This window comes from Lichenostomus cassidix, chromosome 4, assembly GCF_008360975.1.
Source record: "Lichenostomus cassidix isolate B80296 chromosome 4, HeHo_3.0, whole genome shotgun sequence".
Classification (NCBI taxonomy): domain Eukaryota; kingdom Metazoa; phylum Chordata; class Aves; order Passeriformes; family Meliphagidae; genus Lichenostomus; species Lichenostomus cassidix.
In genome coordinates, this window is record NC_139484.1 from 68,782,971 (window position 1) to 68,801,925 (window position 18,955).

Here is an 18,955-nt window from a genome sequence, read left to right on the forward strand (position 1 = left end):
ACAGATGGGATTGGGGATGGAGCATTTTCATTGTTCTGTGCAAGTTTTAAGAAAGTATTTCAGTACATACTGGACCAGAGGAAAAAAATACAGAATCTGATAAATATGAATCAAGTTGGTGCTATTCGAGCCCTTTCTTCTGTTAATTGTTTTTGTATTTATGCAAAATAGAACAACTTCACTGGGAGGGAGCTAGAGACCTCAGTCAGAATAGTACAGTGATTGGAGCAGTCCTAAGAGAGGTGTGCTGAGAGGTTTGTACCCCTTGTCTGCCCAGATGGTGGTGGATCTCTCATCCCTCTGGACTGACCAGAGTAGCTCACAAATCACTTGCAGCCTTTCTGCAGTTGAAAATTACACCATCAATAACATTTTTTTTTGGTCTGATAAATTAATCTATTTAAATGAAAAGGATGTGGCTTGTGTCTTTTTTCAAAAGAAACTGTAATAATGGAGTAGTAAAAAAGGTCCACCTTGGTTTAGCATCAGATATTTGTAGTTGGGTTTTTGCACAATAATATTATTAGCCCTCAGTCTCAAGTCTTTGTGAACTGAGTCACTTCCATTATGCATAGGATTAGTTTTTCCATGTTGTTGACCTCATAATACTGTAATCTTGCCACATGTAATTTGTATACCATGGCAATTTTAAAAAAAAATTATTCAGAAAGTTTGAAGTGGAAGATAACTTCCTAGATGACTTTCACAAATGTTCTGTGTTCTCCATTTCTTCATCTGTATTCCAGATCAGTTATATACTAAAAAAGATCAGTCTGAAATAAAAGTAGTATGTTTGATTTCAGATATGTGTCTAAATTGGACAACCTCTTTATACTCCTTCCAGCTCTGCAGTTTGACAATAAGTAGAAACCCTCTCAGCCAGAGTTAAACTGCAATAAAATTAGGTCAGACACACATTATACATTTTCTTTATAATCGAAAGTTTGCGACTTTTTCTCTCTCTCTCTCTCTCTTTTTTTTTTTTTTAGGAGATACAGCCTGAACTCAGCCAAAATCACAAACTGGAGCATTCTCAGTTTAATTCAGGTGATCTCTTTAGTGAAGATATAATGATGAATGACCAAATCATCAATATTCTGTCCTTTGAAGAACCTGGGAACATGCTTCAGGCTTTAGAAGAGTAAGAATTCACTGCTGTTATATCTCATTATTTTTATCATCAGCCAAGCCTTTGAATATGCTTTGAGTATCTGCCCTTTATTGGTTTTTCATAGTGTCTGTTTACACATATTACTGCACTACCTTAGGTTTTTGAATTGTTTTAAACCATCATCTGTGGGAATGGAAAGCCATCATATTTCATATTGATTCACCTGCAGAAGTCACAACTCCATCTAGGCCTTAGACATGCAAGTTTTCTAATCCAGATAAATACCTTGCTTTGTCTCTCTGTGGTTCACTAGGTGAGGGGAAACCTCTTGGTGTGCAAGAAAATATTGAAACACATTCTAAACACATTCTACTTTCAAAAGGGTCGCTTTTGTCCTAGAAAAGAGCCCCTGCTAAATGCCAGCATTACTGTTCAGCAGTGTAGTTTGAAAACACTTGGATCAGAGTCTAAAGTGGGACAGTTCATAGTGCTGTCAGAAAGATACCATGTACCTGCAATGGGTGGGACCACTTGCTAGAGCACAGACACTCTCCTGATAGTGTCATAAAAAGGTTTTTTGATAGAAACATGCCACTGTTAAAGGCCATCTGTTCTTCAGCTGAATTTTATAAGAAGGTCTGATGTGAGGACGAGTGGATGTTGTTTATGCAGTCTTACCATTACCTCCTGGTAAGTGAGGTTAAAGGCAGTGTTATCAACTATAAAATCTGTAGAAAAGTTACAAGACCATGGATCTAATTTTCTTTCTTAAAGGGTAACTAACAACATTATTATTTTTTGCCTTTCCCTGATAATTGGGAACTTATGTCTGTAAGTTGCACATTGGTCTTTGCTTTTATAACTGTATAGCAGCTCAGGCTTTGAGAAGACCTATCCTGAAAATCATTATGTGGATATTAAGAAGAACAGGATCAAACATTTTTTTTAAACTCACTTTAGTATTAACTTATTTTGGGGATAGTTAGTATCTTGCTAGGTGGAAAAAAATTGCTGGACTATTTTCAGATACATTATGGATTGGATTGCAAAGATTGTTGCAAATCTTTGGAAAGGTTTACTTTTATAATGGGTTTATTTCTAAACCTATAAAACAGGATTCATATCTTACTTTGAATATGTGTCCAGGGGCTAAAGTTTATACTAAATTAGTGTGTATGTCTCTTGCTTCCTTTTCTTTCCTCTGTTTCTATTTTCTTTACCTCTAAAGAGGTAGAGCATTGCAGTGAATAAAGTAGATGCCCATTACTCAACACTCACTAACCTGCTTCACCTTCTAAGCTATCCTTTCCTTTTTCCAGGATGAGGATAGCAGATAGACCACAAAGGTATCCAGAGTTACAGTGATTCCTGCTATGAAAGATGGTTGAAAGGGTGATAGGTATTTTCAGCCAACCAAAATCATCTTGCTTGCACACCGGCTTGGTAATTCCTTCTGCATGTTTTGATGCAGATATGTTTCATTTTTGTCTACATGACACATATACAAGCTTACCAGCATAATTGATAACATCCTTTTCATTGCACTGTCATGGTTGGAATTATTCTGATGTTTCAGATACAAACAACAAAAATAGTCTGAGAAGTAAGAGCCACATGTTTTTTTCTTCTTTGTAACATAAAGCTGTGTTGTCTTTTATGAAGTGACAGTGCCAAATCATTTAGGAGATACATCAGGAGCATGTGTTCAATATTTATGGACAGGGACAGCTTTGGAGTGTACACAGTTTGCAGTGTCAGGAGGATTGGCTAGAGAACAAAACATACTTTTAATGTTTCATAAGGAAGCTTCTTGGTTACTCATTTTGTGAATTTTCTCTTAATAAGTCATATCCTTGGTGTACATTATGCAGCAAAATAGCTTGGCTTTTATTCTCAGTAGGTTCCTTGCTGTGTATATTACTGAATATTGGTGTCTGGGCAGTGAATACTAATGAGGGGAAGCTATATGATTTGAGTATTTGACATGCACACTTAGAAGATCATGTTCCAAAATGTTGTGGGTCTCTTTTTCTGTATGTCCAGAGGAGAGTATGAAGAGAGCTGAGCAATTTGGGTTTGTGTCTAATGTGATGGAGCTTGACCATACTCATAGTCTCAAAAGACACAGATAGGTTTAAGGGAACTTAATTTCTTTAAATGACTTTTCTCTATACACTTTTTAATGTTCATTTTGTGCAGCTATGCTTCGTTGAGTTTGTCAAAGCTGTAGCTGAACTTGAACCTGCTTGTTGATACACAATACATACTGCCAGTTACTTTGGTAAATGAGTAAGTAATATGTGTACATTGCAGCTGATTTTCTTCCTGTGGTAGAGCACACTGGAACCAATGTACTAGAGAACAGAATCAAGCTATTTTCATAGAGCCTTGACAGAAAAATAGAAACAATTTACCACGACTTTAGAAGTTCACTTTTTCTTTCTAAATGTAAATTTCTTGCTGTACCTGTCTTGATTTGCTATGGAGCAAATGTTCTTTTTTTTTTTTTTTAAACCCTGTATTCAAATGGAAAGTAGAATCACAGAATCATAAAATGTTAAGGAGTTGGGAGGGACCTTAGAATTCATCTGGTCCCAGCTGCCCCTGCCCTAAGCAAGGACACCTCCCACCAGACCAGCTTGCTAAAGGCCTTATCCAGCCTGGCTTTGAACACCACCAGGGACTGGGTAGAAATGATCACATTGTCACAGCACCTAGACTTGGAAATAGTGTAATTAAAATTTTGGAATTTTTGATGCATATTCAGTACTCTTGTTTTTGTGAAATGTGTGCATTGCAGGAATGTAAGTATAAATAATAATCACATTGATATAACAATAAGATGCAGTGAATGCTCATGGTATGAACTCCACACCCTGCATTTGTAGATCTGTGTTAGGAATGCTGTTAGAAACTTGACAAGTGTGTAAACTATACCTTTTCATCAGAGCTCAAATGCTTAATATATGACAGGAGCCTCTAAGACTGAGGAGCTGAAGAAAACAAGTAATTTGAAATTAATGAGCACATATCTTTTTTCATCTTAAAAATGTCACTTTTCTTTGATGTTGGCTAACTGTGAAGTGTTTAGAATTATTGGGGTCATTTCTGCTGTCTACCTGGAACAATTTATTTCATCCAGGAAGGAGTGTCCTTTTGAGAGTTGTGCTGTTCCTGATGCTTTATTCCATATCATTTTGAAAGAAGATTGATATCTCCTACTATTTCTGTCATCTGAATACTCACCCTGCCTGGATAGATCAGAAGAATCTGAGTAAGATCATAGCAAAGTTGGAAACTCCTCAGGCACTAATGCATAATGCATATAGCAATAATACTTATTTATGATTTTGTTAGTATCCAGGCTGAAGTTGGTGCTTTTGAAAGATGTTGTAGAATGTGTGATGACTTCACTGGAAGCAGAATTGGAGTATTTCATACACTCCTTTTGCATAGTTTCTTTTCTGAGCAAAATAGTGAAATAACCATTTTCTGAACTCTGTTGCAACAGCAGTATTGTAGGCAGATGTATTTTTTAAGTTGATTTTCTGAAGATAACCAATTTGTCAGATTTCTTGTTTTCTGCAAGCAATGCAAAGGTTCTCAGTCTCTTAAATGCTGGATTTTTAAAATATTTTTTAAACAGATTAATGTAAGAATTGAAATACCTTTGCTCTCTCTGTATTGCTGTGGAGAGTTAAAGGAATTTGATAGGTGAAATTGCTGCCAAATCTAGTGCTTAGACTTTCCAGCAGGTTTTCATTAATCTTTGTTTTCTGAAGAGCTTCTGGTCTCTCAGCTCAATTTACCATCTTTTGCAACTTTTTATTTAATTATTATTTCTTGGCTGTCTATCAGGAATCCTATTTTTGGTTTTGTCAGCATTCTGACTTCTGGAAAGCTAAACCTAACCTGTGACTCATCCATGTGAAAGCATCCTTAGATAATCCTCATGTATCCTTCTTAGCAATTTCATTTAGTGATGTGCTGTCTTGTATTCTCTGCAGGCTCCCGTGTGAGCTGTGCTGAGTTTATGCTTGGCTGTGTAAGTGTCACAGGACCGATGGGTGAACTCCCCCAGTTCAGAGCTGGCTGCAGGCCACTGCAGCCACTGGTGTATCACAGAGCATCTTCAGACCTGTGCTAAAACAGCCTGGCAGCAGGCAGGGGCCAGGGAAAGGCAACACACCCCACTCTGGCATAGGAGGGCTGAAGAATTTGGGCTTGGGCAGTCAGTAGCTGTTCAGACCTCATGCCATTGCCTTTGCTTCTACTTTAGTACGGTTTTGGTCTCCTGCAAAGGCTTGTACCTTCTGCTGCAGCTGTGTAAATCCCTGTCCTGAAGTGTTTACAGTCTCTGTTGAGACTAGACCCAGCAGGAGAGCATGGGGAGCAGAGAAAGGAAAAAAGGAGGGAGGTGTTGAAGGCAGGAAGGTATGGAGCTGCAGAGAGAGTCCACACCGACATGGTACTTTAAAAAAACACCAACAAAACACAACAACAAACTCAACAGACAAAAAACCAGAAAAAAACCCCAAAACACAGCCCAGATTACTGATACTGTATGGCTAACCCCTGAATAAATGGATGGTTTGGGAAACAAGCCACATCAGCAGCTTTTGAAGACCTCTAATGCCCATTATACTCAGATTGGCTTTCTTGGCTTACTGTGACTAAAGCCAGCACTGCAGGAACTGTTTGTTCCTTTTTGGTGAGAAAATGTCACCGAAGGGGAATTTTCTTTATGTTTCTCTTCCTTTCAGACTTCGGAAGTTTCTGTCACAGTAGTTTCTTATCTTTATAGACTCAGAATTAGTTTTAAAAATGTGTTTGAAAGCCATTAGTTATTTTTAGGACTGTTAAATTCAGCAGCTATTAGTTCTCTTGTTCAAAAATTCCTTCTGTGGGCCTGTAATTTGAATAATAAGACTTAAAGACACAATTACTTGGTATTTAGTGAGAGGTTTCCTTTTTTTGTAGTGTGTTGTGTTTTGGTTTGTTTTTTTAAATGAACTGTAGTTGCTTTTCTGACCCCAGATGCTTTCCTGTATTCTTTCATTAGGTCTGTGGAGGACATCAGTTGCTCAGGCACTCTGCTTCTCTGTGTTTGGCATCTGGGATTCTCCCCTTCCTGGTCTCTCTGACAGATTTTTAAATCCTCTTTCTCTTCAAGTGAGTGAAAAAGCTTTACACTTGCTGTTTGAAGTTTCATTTTCTATGTGTCTCTTCACCTTTCCTTCCCCCACCCTTTTGTGCCACCTGCCTTCTGTACTGTCCTCATCCTTTCTCTGATGCTTTGTCCAACAAAAGCTTTAATCTTTTTCATCAATAGGTTGCCATCAGCTACCTGTACTTCATTAGCTTTCATGTTTCTATGATGCTGAATATGCTCAGGAAGTGAGGCAAGACCTTTTAAACATCAATTGCTGTAACAAGCAGAGTACAGAGCATTTAAAGCAAATTATTAAATGTCCCTTGGCTTGAGAAGACACAGTATTGGGCTAGAATTTTTTTTCCCTATTAACCAGATTGTACATTTAATCTGGTTAATTGTAAACATTGTTCTTCTGATGGACTTGAATGAAACCAGATGAAAGCATTTGGTTTATTATATGTACAGGATTCCTGTGTTTTACTGACTGTTGGTGTGGTGCAGCATGCTAGGGGTGCCCTCAACCACTCTGTTTTGAGTCAAGTGCTTGAAGCAAGGTTTCTGATGTGTGTGATGAACTTGTCTCACTTCTGCTGGCTGCTGTGTGACGATCATGGACCAGAAGTGGAGCACATCCCATGGAAGGTAGCTTTCAAGTTTTTACAGATGCAACCTTTCTTCAACTGCCACTGAAAAAAGGTGATGGTGTGGCTGCTATCTTTCAAGATGTGAGCTGGGAGAGCTGTGGCTTGTAATTACTTTTCTCTATGCTGTGACCCTTGGTTTGGTGGAACAGTTCATAAAGTTCTCTTTCATTGCTTTCTTCACCGATGTGCTGTGAGGAAAATGAAGAGTGTGAGTTGCAGGTTAAATAAACCTGAGATTTTATGAGCCCCATTATTTGCTTGCTGACACATCAGCATCAGGTGATTATTATCATTGCCCCTCCTGCATTTTACATCATGTGGAGTTACTGGGGTACTGTAGTTCTCCTTGAGGGTGAGAAAGAGCATGGGAATCTTGTTCAAAATGGAATCATGTTGAGTCTATATTAACTTGCAGTAAATTGTGAATAAATGCTGTGGGAAGACATAGGGAAAGATAATAGGAAATGTGATGGTGTTTCATTTTGGTTTTTATTCTTGGGATCACTGTTGAAGAAGAGTGGAAAAGTAACAGGGAGGTGGATGAGGAATAGCTTAATCTTTTTTGAGGTATGTTTTTAAAAATACATGAATTTGTGGTAAGGACTAAGTGCTATATTATGAACTATGTATCAAAGTAGTAGAGCTGTGAAGTGTTACTTTCCAGGGAGAGAGATGAGGAATTCAGTCTTTCACGTCTCAGTAAGAAAGGGTTAGTAGGTGCTGGGGCAATGGATCTATCATTGCATGCTTGAAGAACAGAAAAATAATGACTAAGGAACTTGTTCTGGCAAACAAAAAGGGTTGGAAGTTGTAACTAATAAAATTCAAGCTGAGGATGAGGTTACCATTTTTCAGAGAAATTATCTAGTGGAACAGTTGATTAAAATGTTTAGTTCTCTGTTAGGGGATGCTTGAGAACTAGGATTTTCTCACAGAAGATGGATATGCTTCAGTTAAATCAGAGCTGCTGAACTTAAAGCAGGAAGTAAAACAGAAAAATAAATCTGGTGGCTTGGATTTTACAGGCTAATAATGAATTGGTGAATCTATTAAGGGAAGCCTCGTACCACTGCCTGACAGTCATGAGGGAGTATAACATGCATAAATATCCCATTCTCTGAATCCTTTTTTTTATTAAAGTGCATTTACACAACTCTGAAACACTTTTCTTTCTCAAGTTGTCATAAACAGCTTGGTAATAGCTGGCTGTGTCAGCTATAGACACACACACACAAAAAACACACCACAAAAAAACCAACACACAAAAACCAAAACACCCAACACAAACCCCCCCACCACCACCCACCCCAAAACACACCAACAACACCAAACACAACAAAACACAAAAAACCCAAAAAAACCCAACCACAGACACATAGGAATATAAACAAAATGACTTAAAAGAAAACAGACATCTGCACTGCCCATTTGAAGTATTTGATGTGTTGCTTCAGCATCCTGTTACCTTCATCCTCCCATCACCTGCCCTCTGTCCCAGAGCAAGAAGGGCTCTCCCAAAGCAGAGGGAGCAGATTGGCACCCTGAGGCACTTTACCATGAATGTAGGTAAATGACACCCAAGAAAGCTGTTTACCTCCAGCTGCAGTGTCTGTCTGTAGAAAGAACAGAGAAGCTGGATGCTTGTGTTGTCTTGGGGACGTTGTAGCAAATATTAGCTTACAGGATCTTCACATTACTGTGAGGAATGTTTCAGGTGCATGATACTTCAATCCCCTGTTTCTGTATGTAGGGAAGAGGGGGTAAAATGGAGGAGGTTTTGTAGCTGTAACTGACCACACAGTGCTGTGGCAGATCACCAAGGTGAGGATGGCCATCACCAGTGGGTTTGTGTGGTTTTGAGAGATTGCAACAGAAAATCTGTCTGCGGTAGATTATTACATTTTAAAGCTGGCCTCCCAAATACTTCAAGTATTCGAGTCATTGTAAGAAAACAATTCTATCCCATCAATTTCTAGCTGGGGAGAATGCATCTCTTTTGTTATCAGAGGGGCAGTGATCATATATGACTTATTTACTTTTGGTTAAACTTTACTTGCTTACATAAGGAAAGGAAAGTTTGACAAAAAAATGAAGTGTTTCTAGGTTTGCATGCCTTCATTTATATGATTCTGAATGTAGTATCGTTCTACTGTCTTGCAAATCTTACCAAGATCTTTGCTATGGATTTGAAATTTATTCTGAGATTTGTCTGTGGAAAAATTAGACCAGTAATGTAGTCTAAGCAAAAATGAATGCGTTTAAGCTCCTAAAAGTATGTTTTGTAGGTCACAAAGCAATTTAGGTATACCTAATCCACACACAGAAGAATACAGTATTGTGTACTCATGTAATTTGACATGCAGGAGCAAAACCCACCTAATTTTCCAGTGTTAAATTGAGTTCAGGTGTAGAATTTAGAGTAGTTACATTGTATATGAAATTAGAATAATTATAATTCCAATTTAACTCTAAAGATAGATGAGAATGTATTTTTATGCAACATGAATTATATTGCATTTTCTAAAAGCTCTTGTATTTCCATCTGGTTTTAATCTCTTTTCTAGAACTCTATTAACGTTCAATAGACAGATACCAGCTATTTTATTGTATTTCTATCAGCACAAAATTGAAACTGTCCCCTCTTCCCTGCAGAGAGGGGAGTACACCAGCCAAGAATATGAAACACTGATGTATCAATCTAGATGGGTCAGTGACTATTTTACAGAGTCACTAGAACTTATAGTCTATTCAGGTGCCGATTTGATCTGCTTCCCAGCGGAGATGGTAGGGGTTTTTTGGGGGGTGTAAGACATTTCTGTTAGCTTTTATCTGAGAAAATGTTTTGAATATTGGTAAAGAAAAGATTCTTCTTCATCTGCCTGAAATGGAAGTATGGACATACTTGATTAAAGTTGCTGTAGTAGAAGTTAACTCACCCTTATGTTTAATGAATGTCTACCGTGATTAGTAAACTCATATGCTGTGATATTCCTGCACTCTTCTGACTGCCATTTCATTACTCAGTATTGAATGAATCTAGATACAATCTAGAGGTTGAATCTCTAGATACAAGGATCTTGTTTTCTGGTAGAAATTTCCCATAATCTGTGGTTTCTAACAGTCCTGATTACCTTTGTGCAGCTTGGAGGTTGCCAGCCTGACACGGGCAGATGCTGATCTGGAGGCCTATCGAATGCAGATCTGTAAAGAAGTGATTGCTATGATGTTGAAAAACATGGTCTTAAATCACAGCCTCTTTCCTCACGTGGAGAAGAAGATAAGCTCAGTTCTCGAAAAGCGGTTTCTTGCAATGGAGAAGGAGATTCATGAGGAGTATGAAAGGAAGATGGTGGCTTTAACAGCTGAATGTAGTCTGGAAACTGGGAAGACAATGGAGGCTCAGTGCCAAAAAGCAAGAGCTGCAAATGAAGAGGCTGAGGAGTTAATTAAGAAAATTAATGAAAAGGTAAATCTGGGTTTAAATAATGATATTTTGCATCATATGTAGTTTTATGGAGATGGTTTCTCTTTTAGACTAATACAGCTTAGTTATCCTCTTAGAAGAGTAAAGACACAGATCTACAATTAAATGTGCTCATTTAATTTCATCTGAAAAAATTCAGATGGTATAATTAGGATAGTTACTAAGAAATTATGTTTATCTTCACCAGAAAATGAATTTTTCTCGAGAGAACCTGTGACATCTGAAAACAAAGGGTTGCCATTACCCTGTTTGTTTTTTTTATAATCACTTGTACTATTGCAAAGTGGTGTATTTTTATTTACTGTATTTTAGTGCAGCACTTCCTGAGATTTCAGACACTGTGAAGTATTTTGCACATTCAGAGCAGAACAGACTCCATGCATCATAAACCTTACAGTCTAGGTAAAAGGCTTCCAATATTTCTGTTCTTTTTTTGAATAAAATTATCAGCAAAACCAAGGGCTGATTTCCCTCTAAAATGAGTGAAGGCAAGCAGAATGATCTGTATTTTAGACAGGGCAAGGAGTGGACTTCTCTTGGAAATAGCCTCTGGATAATAAATAAATAAATAACTGAAGTCACAGTATGGTTACTTACAAGTTCAAAGTGAAAACTTAGAGCTTATGTGTGTCACTTTCACTCAAAGATCTCTGTCTGAATGAGTAAGTTTCATTCCCCAGGATTTTGTAGGTAGTTACATAGGAAATGGAGCCTGGGTCACCAGGCCAACATCCCATGTCTTTTTTCAAGTGTATTGAGTGTTTACAATAAAATTTATTTCCCCCCACCCTTTTTCTTTATTATTATTTTTAACAACTTCCTGTGGCTTGAAAGGATTCTGGTAAGTTTACTATTTCATCTCTGTAAACTTAACATGCCAAAATGCCCAAATTGATGTTTCATGTTTGTCTGTTAAGAGGGTGACTTGCTAGGAACAAATAGTGCAGTTTGTTACTTACAAGTGGGGCTTTGTTTCTGGACCACAAGTGATAATTGCATATCACATACCCATAATTGTTAAGGTCTTTTATGACAATTCATGATGGCAGTTTTGACACAAGAAGGTTTTTTTTGCTGAGTGTGACCCATCAAAAGTACTCCTGTACACTGAGGCCCTCAGGAAGAACTTTGTTTTATCAGGCTGTTACATAGGGAAATTAGTGGCACAAGGCTAGTAGGCCAGTAGGATTTCTTTGATGTTTCCAGGTGAATTTTAAATTGTGATTCTGTGTAGCTTTCCATACCTGTGGGATATGTGTATTCTGACCTAGAAGTGCTAGAAATGCAAAAGATGGGAAGGAAGAGATAGTTGTGGACACCTTCTTAAGGATGAGGTGAACTGTACTCTGCAGAAGATGTTTTCCTTCTGTTGGTTATAGAAGGAGCCTAGACCTCCCTGAGATAAGTCCTGCCTTTGCAGAGGGAGGGGCCTGGCTGAAACTCAGTGTGTGAACTCACACTAAATACACTCTCAGCAAAGTGGCTTTGCTTTGGCAGAAATGTATTGGTGTTGGTTCAGTCTGTTTTGTCCTGAAAATCCTGAATGGTAGGAATCAAGCCAACAATTAAGTCCAGTCCTGATCCTTTTACCGTATCCTATCACCTTGCTGTTCACTTTTCTGTCTGTAGAAGGCTTTGTACTTGCCACAGCACAGCACAAGGATATTCTGGAGTGTGAGGGTTGGCTCACACCTCTGCTCCTGGGCAGCAGGTGAGCTGACATCCAACAGGTGGCAGTGGAAAACAGCTGGAGCAATAACCACCTGCCCTTCTCAGCCAAAACACAGAATTTATATTCCTTGCCTTGTTGATTAATTATTTGCTGCCTGCAGTGTATCTCTCTTGGGAACGAGAAGTGAAGTGCAGAGGGCAGTTATTCTCAAGGTAATTGGTATGAAATTTAGAACAAGGCTAGCATAGTGACTGTTAGGTAGCTCTGCTGGCATAAGAAGCACTTTGCTCTGTGGGACATGTATGTTTTGATGCTATAATGACTTTATGCCATCTGAGATTAAAACTATGAATGAATATGTAAGTCTTACTAGTGAACTAGGAGAAAGTATTTCTGGCAGATAAGCTTTTAGAGTAATTGCCATTTAATTCTACTCCGTGGTTGTAAATGTGAATCTAATGTGATGCTCTTGGATTAGTTTGTAGAAACTGATAGTTAAAGTAGGTTACCAAAAATAAAAACTTTTAGGGATTTTTAGTAGAATTGGGTTTTTTTAAAATTTATATTGTTTTTTACAATTACGCTTTTTATTATGTCATTGTTATGCCTTATATGAGTCTGTTTAATTTTAATAGCATTTCAGGATTGATGAAACCTAAAAAATTATTTACACATATAGTCTTTGTGTTGAATTTCATGCGATTTTAAATAATTTATCTTATATAAGGCTTGTGAATTCTAAAAGGACTTCATTATGCCTTGGAAGTGGTATCTGGATTAGAGACTGGCAGTTGTACAGCCCTGCCATCCAAACAGGTGAAAACTATGGAAAGTGTACTCTGATTCAATATTAGCCTTCATTTAAGTCTGAAATTACAGTAAATACAGTATGTATAAAATATATATGAGCTAGTAGCTAGTAAAATATGTTGAATTTCGAAAATCACTTCTGATGTATTTATTTCCTTCTTCTCTGCAGCCTGCTGTAGAATACAGAAGTCTTCTGGATAAACTTCACAGGCTGGAGCAGGACTGCCTGAAGAGGTTCCTTTTTGTAAAGCAGGAGGAATATTTTGCAAAGGCTTATAGAGAGCTAGCTGTTACCCAAAGAAAGGAGCTCCATACTATCTTTTTTACACAGATAACAAATGTCACTTTAAAGGGAGAACTGAAGTTGGAAGCAGCTAAAACATTAGTGGAAGGTTACTCTAAAATACAGGTAATAGGATATCTCCTTTCCTAACCTAAAGACAGAATACAGATCTGCACTGACTTTTGAAAAATGTTTCGGGATAAATGTTACCACTTCCATAACTAACTTTCTTAGAAAGTATTTTAAAAAATATAATGCCTTTATTATGCACATCTAGACATCTACACAACTGTATTTTGAGACATATGCACATGTTCAAAACCCCCAACAGAGCATCAAGTGCTCTGACATACTTCAGAAGATGTACTAAGCTCCCTAGTCCAAATATGCAGATTATTGAAATTGTGGTATGTCTGAAGTACTATGATTTTGAATTTAGAGGGGTTGAGTGTCTCTAGGTTATATCATCCAGGGCTGCTGATGAAGAGTGTGTTCAGGACTTTAGTTTTGTCTTCAGTTACATTTTAAACCTCTTGCAACAGAATAGCTTGAGTTGTTTCCTCCTGGGGAGTTTTTTGTTTGTTTTTTCGTCCCTTTGTGTTGAAAGTTAGTGCTCTAGATTATAAAAATTCTGGCAATTGTTCTTCTGGCCGCTTCTTGAGGAAGAGTATGATTGTTGAGGACCTTCAGGTGGAGGGTAAAAAGCAACATCTGTAAAATAGGTGTCAGAACATGTGAGACCCACTCCTAAAACCTGATGCACAACCTCATATAGAGAATCTACACATGGTCTACTGTCAGAGCAAGCACTTGTACAAGATAGTTGAGCAGCCAGGTCAAAGAGGTAGAGCAACTGAAAAATGTTTTGACTATGTTTTGGCTGCTCAGACATGAGACATGTAACGATCAGACCTTGTCTTGGCTCTTTGCTAGCAGAATGTCTGCTGTAGAGCACTGTGTGCCTAACTCTGGTCTCTGCCAGACCCATCTGTAGGTATCTAAATCCTTCCTGTTCCCCACTGTTGGAAGGAGGAACTTCTAAGCCAGCCTGTGTGCAGGGGGTTGGCTTTCCCTATGATGTACTCAACATACATGGAAGAGTTAGCTTTGAAGTCAATTTAGACACCTTTGAAAATATGATGCTTTGCTTATGCAATCATAAAGTACATCGTAAAGAACAGTTCTGCTTACACTGGTAGAGTTGCATGTGTGTCTAATTGGGAATACCTGATCAAATTACCTGTTCACTGTTCAGGAAAGTACACACAGTATTGAGGTAATCAGGCCAAAAGCTTAGCACATTAGTTATTTTGTTTTGTTAAAATAACCATATCGTTTGATGTGATCATTAAAGTTAAGTTGATATAAGTTTATTGTTTTACACTTGTAAGAATTTTTTTAACTTCACCCTGTTAATGAACAAATCTGGTCTGATACTCACAGGTGTTAGCTGAAATTAGCATTACATCTAATTAAATGTATTTGTTCATATTCTTCTCCTGTAGGGTGACATTGAAGAGCTAATGGATTTTTTGCAATCTAGCAAGAAATATCACCTGAGTAGAAGATTTTCTTACAGAGAGTGTCTTATAAGTAAGATACAGTCAAGGGATTCTCATGTCTCTGCTCTTATAAATGCAGCAGCAGCCCAGATATCAAGTCTGATTAATAAGATGGAAAGGTAAATATCTCAATTGTTTCCTTGTCAGCCATTTGATTATGTTATCTCACAGACAACAGAATACTCTTCAAAAGTCTTTTTTCTGTGTAACCTAGCAGGAGAGTTGCATAAAAGTGTTATCTTTTAGTTAATTCTAAGGAAATATTTTGTAACTGATTGATTTTGTTAGTTAAATCCCAGCAGGTGCTAAGGTGAGGTTTTGTTGTCTGTGTCCACTTTGTACAGCACAGAGATGAATTGCTGGTAACATTTGTAGTACCTGTTTTTAGTTCTGACTTCAGTGGGAGCCAGACTCATGTAAGATTCTCAATGTCTTTATACATCCATTAGTTGTGTAAATAGTCATCAATCATGTGAAAACTCACACCAGAGTCCATTGCAACATGTACCAGTTAAGACCATTTGTCTATGTTCTTTATGCACAAATATCTGGATTTAACAGAAAAGAACAATTTTGATTCACTTGTGATTGAGTGTGTCTGAGGAGCTGGATGTACAGTTTCTCTTTTCAAGCTGAAAATCATCAATATTTTCTAAAGAAAGCAGATTGTTTATAAATAATGTAACTGGAGGATCTTGACTAGCAGAGAATACACCTGTTGCAGGGAATTTAAAATGTAAAGTTACAAGTAGACCTGGAAATGGACTGTTGTAATACACTCATTTAATTTATTTGGGATCTCATACCTGACCCACTGATAGAGTACTCTGTGATAGGATACTGAGAATCGAGGTGGAGAGGTAGAAATGGTGACTTAGCAGACACAGAGATGTAGTTATTTAAAATTGTGTGACAATGAGTAGCACATCGTGCTGCTACCCAGAGAACTGTGTTAATTTGGCATTTGGAGAGATTAGTGAGGAGCCTGCCAAGGCAGCAAAATATGTCAGTGTACAGGAAAACAGCCTAGCACTGCTGCTGTTGGTCCTGTGCATGCAGCTGTATTTGTATATTTGAGATACCTGTATTGATGTCACTTGCTGACAATATGTGAAATGTGTGTTAAGAGTGCAAGATGAACATTGGTCTTTATGGTGTGTTTTTTCTTTCATAATGTTAACTTAATTTAAAAATAGTTTAGTATTAGGAAGCAGGAAGTCTGTTAAAAGCTACCAAAGATTGCATCTCTTTATATGACAAAATAAATTATCTGGGTTTTTTGGCATCTTTTCCTTACTTTTCTTTGTGATTGTCCTGTGTGCTGCCTCACTGGAATCACTCCCTAAGTTTAGCTTGAATCACCCTGAGTTTAGCCTCGAGATTCATTGGTTGGAGAGAGCTTCTTCCAGTAGTCTTGCACTGCTTTACTAAGGTCTGCAGCTGTGTGGCTCAAAGACAAAAATGTCCTGGGATAGGAAATGTAATTCAGACACATTTTTCACAGAGAGTTTCCTTCCATCAGTTCATGCCTCTTTTTGGAATTGTATTATGAGAAGGTCTGAGATGTTTTCACAGATGTATGTGGTTATGTAAAAAGCTTTTGTGAGAAACTCACCTGTCCGACCATTGCAGTGAACAGCTGGGACTTCTCAGGCTGAAAAAATAGGTTTTGCCCATTGTTTGATGCCTGTTATTGCACCTAACAGTCACAAAACAAATCAACTATAAAACAGAAAGGAAAGGTGTGGTATTAGTAATCCAGGGCCTCATGGGTCTCATGGGTACATAATAAATGTATTAAAAAACCTTTCAAAACCTTCCAAAACCTTCCAAACTACCCAGAAACTTCCAAAAGCAGCAAGCACCATTACCAAGATGAAAAACTAATTTTTCTAGCACTCTTCTATTAAACTTTTGGAGTATGCAGTGGTTGGTTGTCTGTGGACAAAGGAGACATGCCCATAGTTGGAGATATCATTTGTAGAAAAGCAATTCCATTTTGCTTTCTGGGACTAGAACTAGTTATTTTCCTGTAACTTCCCACACCTGCTGCAGCAGTAATTCCTCTCAGACAAATATTGGCCAAACTGTAATAATTCATTCTTTAGTTGGTATGGTTATAAAACTCCAGAATGTAGCTATTTTCATTTATTTGTTTGTGTTTTATTTTCTCCAAGCAAACTGAAATCTCCTAGTATAACTCATAAGAAATTTATAATTACATGACACAGGCTTGTATTTGGGTTTCTGGCTAGAAAGTGGTTTTGGGAAATGAGAGAATTGGGGAATTGTTTTTTACAAATTGGAGAGTTAAAATTTGAGCAGCAAGACAAGTCTTGTCTGAATGACTGGTACTTTAAATTTGTATCCATAGTATCTTTTTATTTTTCACTTTAGCATTGAGTCTGCTTGTCTAAATATAGATACAGGTCTGTCTCAATCAATTTTGTCCACTTTATAATAGAGTGCCTTAAACGTGCTGTGATAAATGGAATTTAAAAGTGCAGAACTTTGAATGGAGAAAAGAGAAAATATATAGATTAGAGATAGCACAGATAGATAAACCAGCAGATAGATATTGAGGGGAGAAGTATTTTAAAAATGAAACTTAATAGTATGTTTAAAATTTATCAGATAGCAAGGCAATTTCAAATTAACATGAAGAGGACTCTGTGTGGCCAGAAATTAATGTTATAAAAAGGAAAATAAACCAATTTTGTGGAGGGCTGTGAACATTTTAAATAGAGCAGCCAGCTTTCAGGTTGGGCTTTCTAAATACAGTATTTAAATAAAATGTCCCATTTGTCAGGACTAGTTTTTGATTACTCAGTGTCTTTTGAAAATCAAATCTGGACTCCCATGCCAAAAGGCAGGAAAGGAGGTTTTAAAATATAATCTTTAATCATGGATATGAGGGATGTCTTCAGAGTCTTTTCATGTTTTTTTTCTTAAAGAATAATGAGCAAAAGGGAAATACTTGAGGCAATGTTTATCTTAGCTTGTTCTTGCTATCAGCAGAGGTGCAAGGTTCTTAATGTTTTTGAGCTATAACATCTGTAAAACATTGTGTTACTTTTTTGCCAGTATCTTCTTGTTCACAAGAAATTTCTTTCTTCTTCAGTCTCTTAAAAAGTGAATCCAGTTCTTGTGACTCATGAGGTACAAACAATTGCAAGCTCCTTTATAAATTCCTCGAAAATTTAAATTTTTGTAAGACCTCAAGAATTTCTTCTGTATTGTTTCTAAAGTGGTCAAAAGACTCTCCAAAGATTGCAGCAAAGCACCTTGTGCTGGTCTCGTTCTTTTTAATAATCACCATTTATATGGACCTTGTCTGTAGAAAGTAGTTTTCCAATGGTGTCTTGGCTGGATATTTCTGGAAGTCAGTGCTGGAAAGTGAATGCCTCAAGCAGTAAAGCATCAGTATGAAGTTTTCTAATAATCTCTTAAAACCTTTTGTGCTTTAAACACTCTGCTATATAGGGCATTCATTGCCCAGAATTATTTACATGAATTCTGATCTGGGCACTGGCAAGATACCAGTTCAGCAGATGATATCCTGATGTAGCTGGAGTAGCATGGGCAGAGTCATGCAAGTTCTCTCTGTAGTTTCTGTATGCTGATGAGATTCAGCCTCTGTGTACATTCAGGCCTGAACAACTTCTGCTTCATATCTATCTCTGTTTTGCTTTAGTGATGGTTCTGCGCCTTCTCTAGCTTTAATGAAATAATTTTCCTTTGCTGGGCTCCAACATCCCTTTGTTGGCTCTCTGTAACATCACATACAAAGTCCTATTTTTTTACTTTAGTGCCCTCACTCCTTGTTTGCTCCTTAATTTGTTGGCTTCTGTTCAATACAGAGAAGTCAAGGTCTCCCTCTGACTGACCTGTGATGCTGCTGCTGTTGGCTACCCACTTCACCTCTGTCCCTTCCTTGGTGCTCCCTGCCTTTGGGAGGATCTCCCTTTAAACATCCTTGTCATTACCACGGTATTCTCCTTCATTAAAATTCTCTTTGTTCAAAGACATGTGCCTGCACATTTCTTCAGTGATTAAATGTCTGGTATGCTGAGACCAGGCAGTTTATCATACAGTCTATACTGGCTCATTATCTTTCTCCTCTCCTTTTGTTTTGCATTTCTGCCCAAAGTCCTTTGAGAGCAGGACACCTTTTATTCCTAATACTGTAATCGTTTTTATATTGTATTTATATGAAACCAGAAATGAAGGTGTC

The 18,955-nt window shown here is 37.6% G+C and overlaps 1 protein-coding gene across 8 annotated transcripts in view; it reads left to right on the forward strand.

Annotated features, from left to right (window-relative positions):
• EVC2 (EvC ciliary complex subunit 2) overlaps positions 1 to 18,955 on the forward strand; it is a 65,505-nt gene that overhangs the window by 23,671 nt on the left and 22,879 nt on the right. For all 8 annotated transcript variants that reach the window (XM_085059792.1, XM_085059794.1, XM_085059788.1 and 5 more), the window contains 4 exons: positions 990 to 1,141; positions 10,052 to 10,376; positions 13,046 to 13,285; positions 14,665 to 14,840. In XM_085059792.1, the coding sequence (XP_084915918.1) occupies positions 990 to 1,141; positions 10,052 to 10,376; positions 13,046 to 13,285; positions 14,665 to 14,840 (893 nt within the window). The remainder of the gene's footprint in view (positions 1 to 989; positions 1,142 to 10,051; positions 10,377 to 13,045; positions 13,286 to 14,664; positions 14,841 to 18,955) is intronic.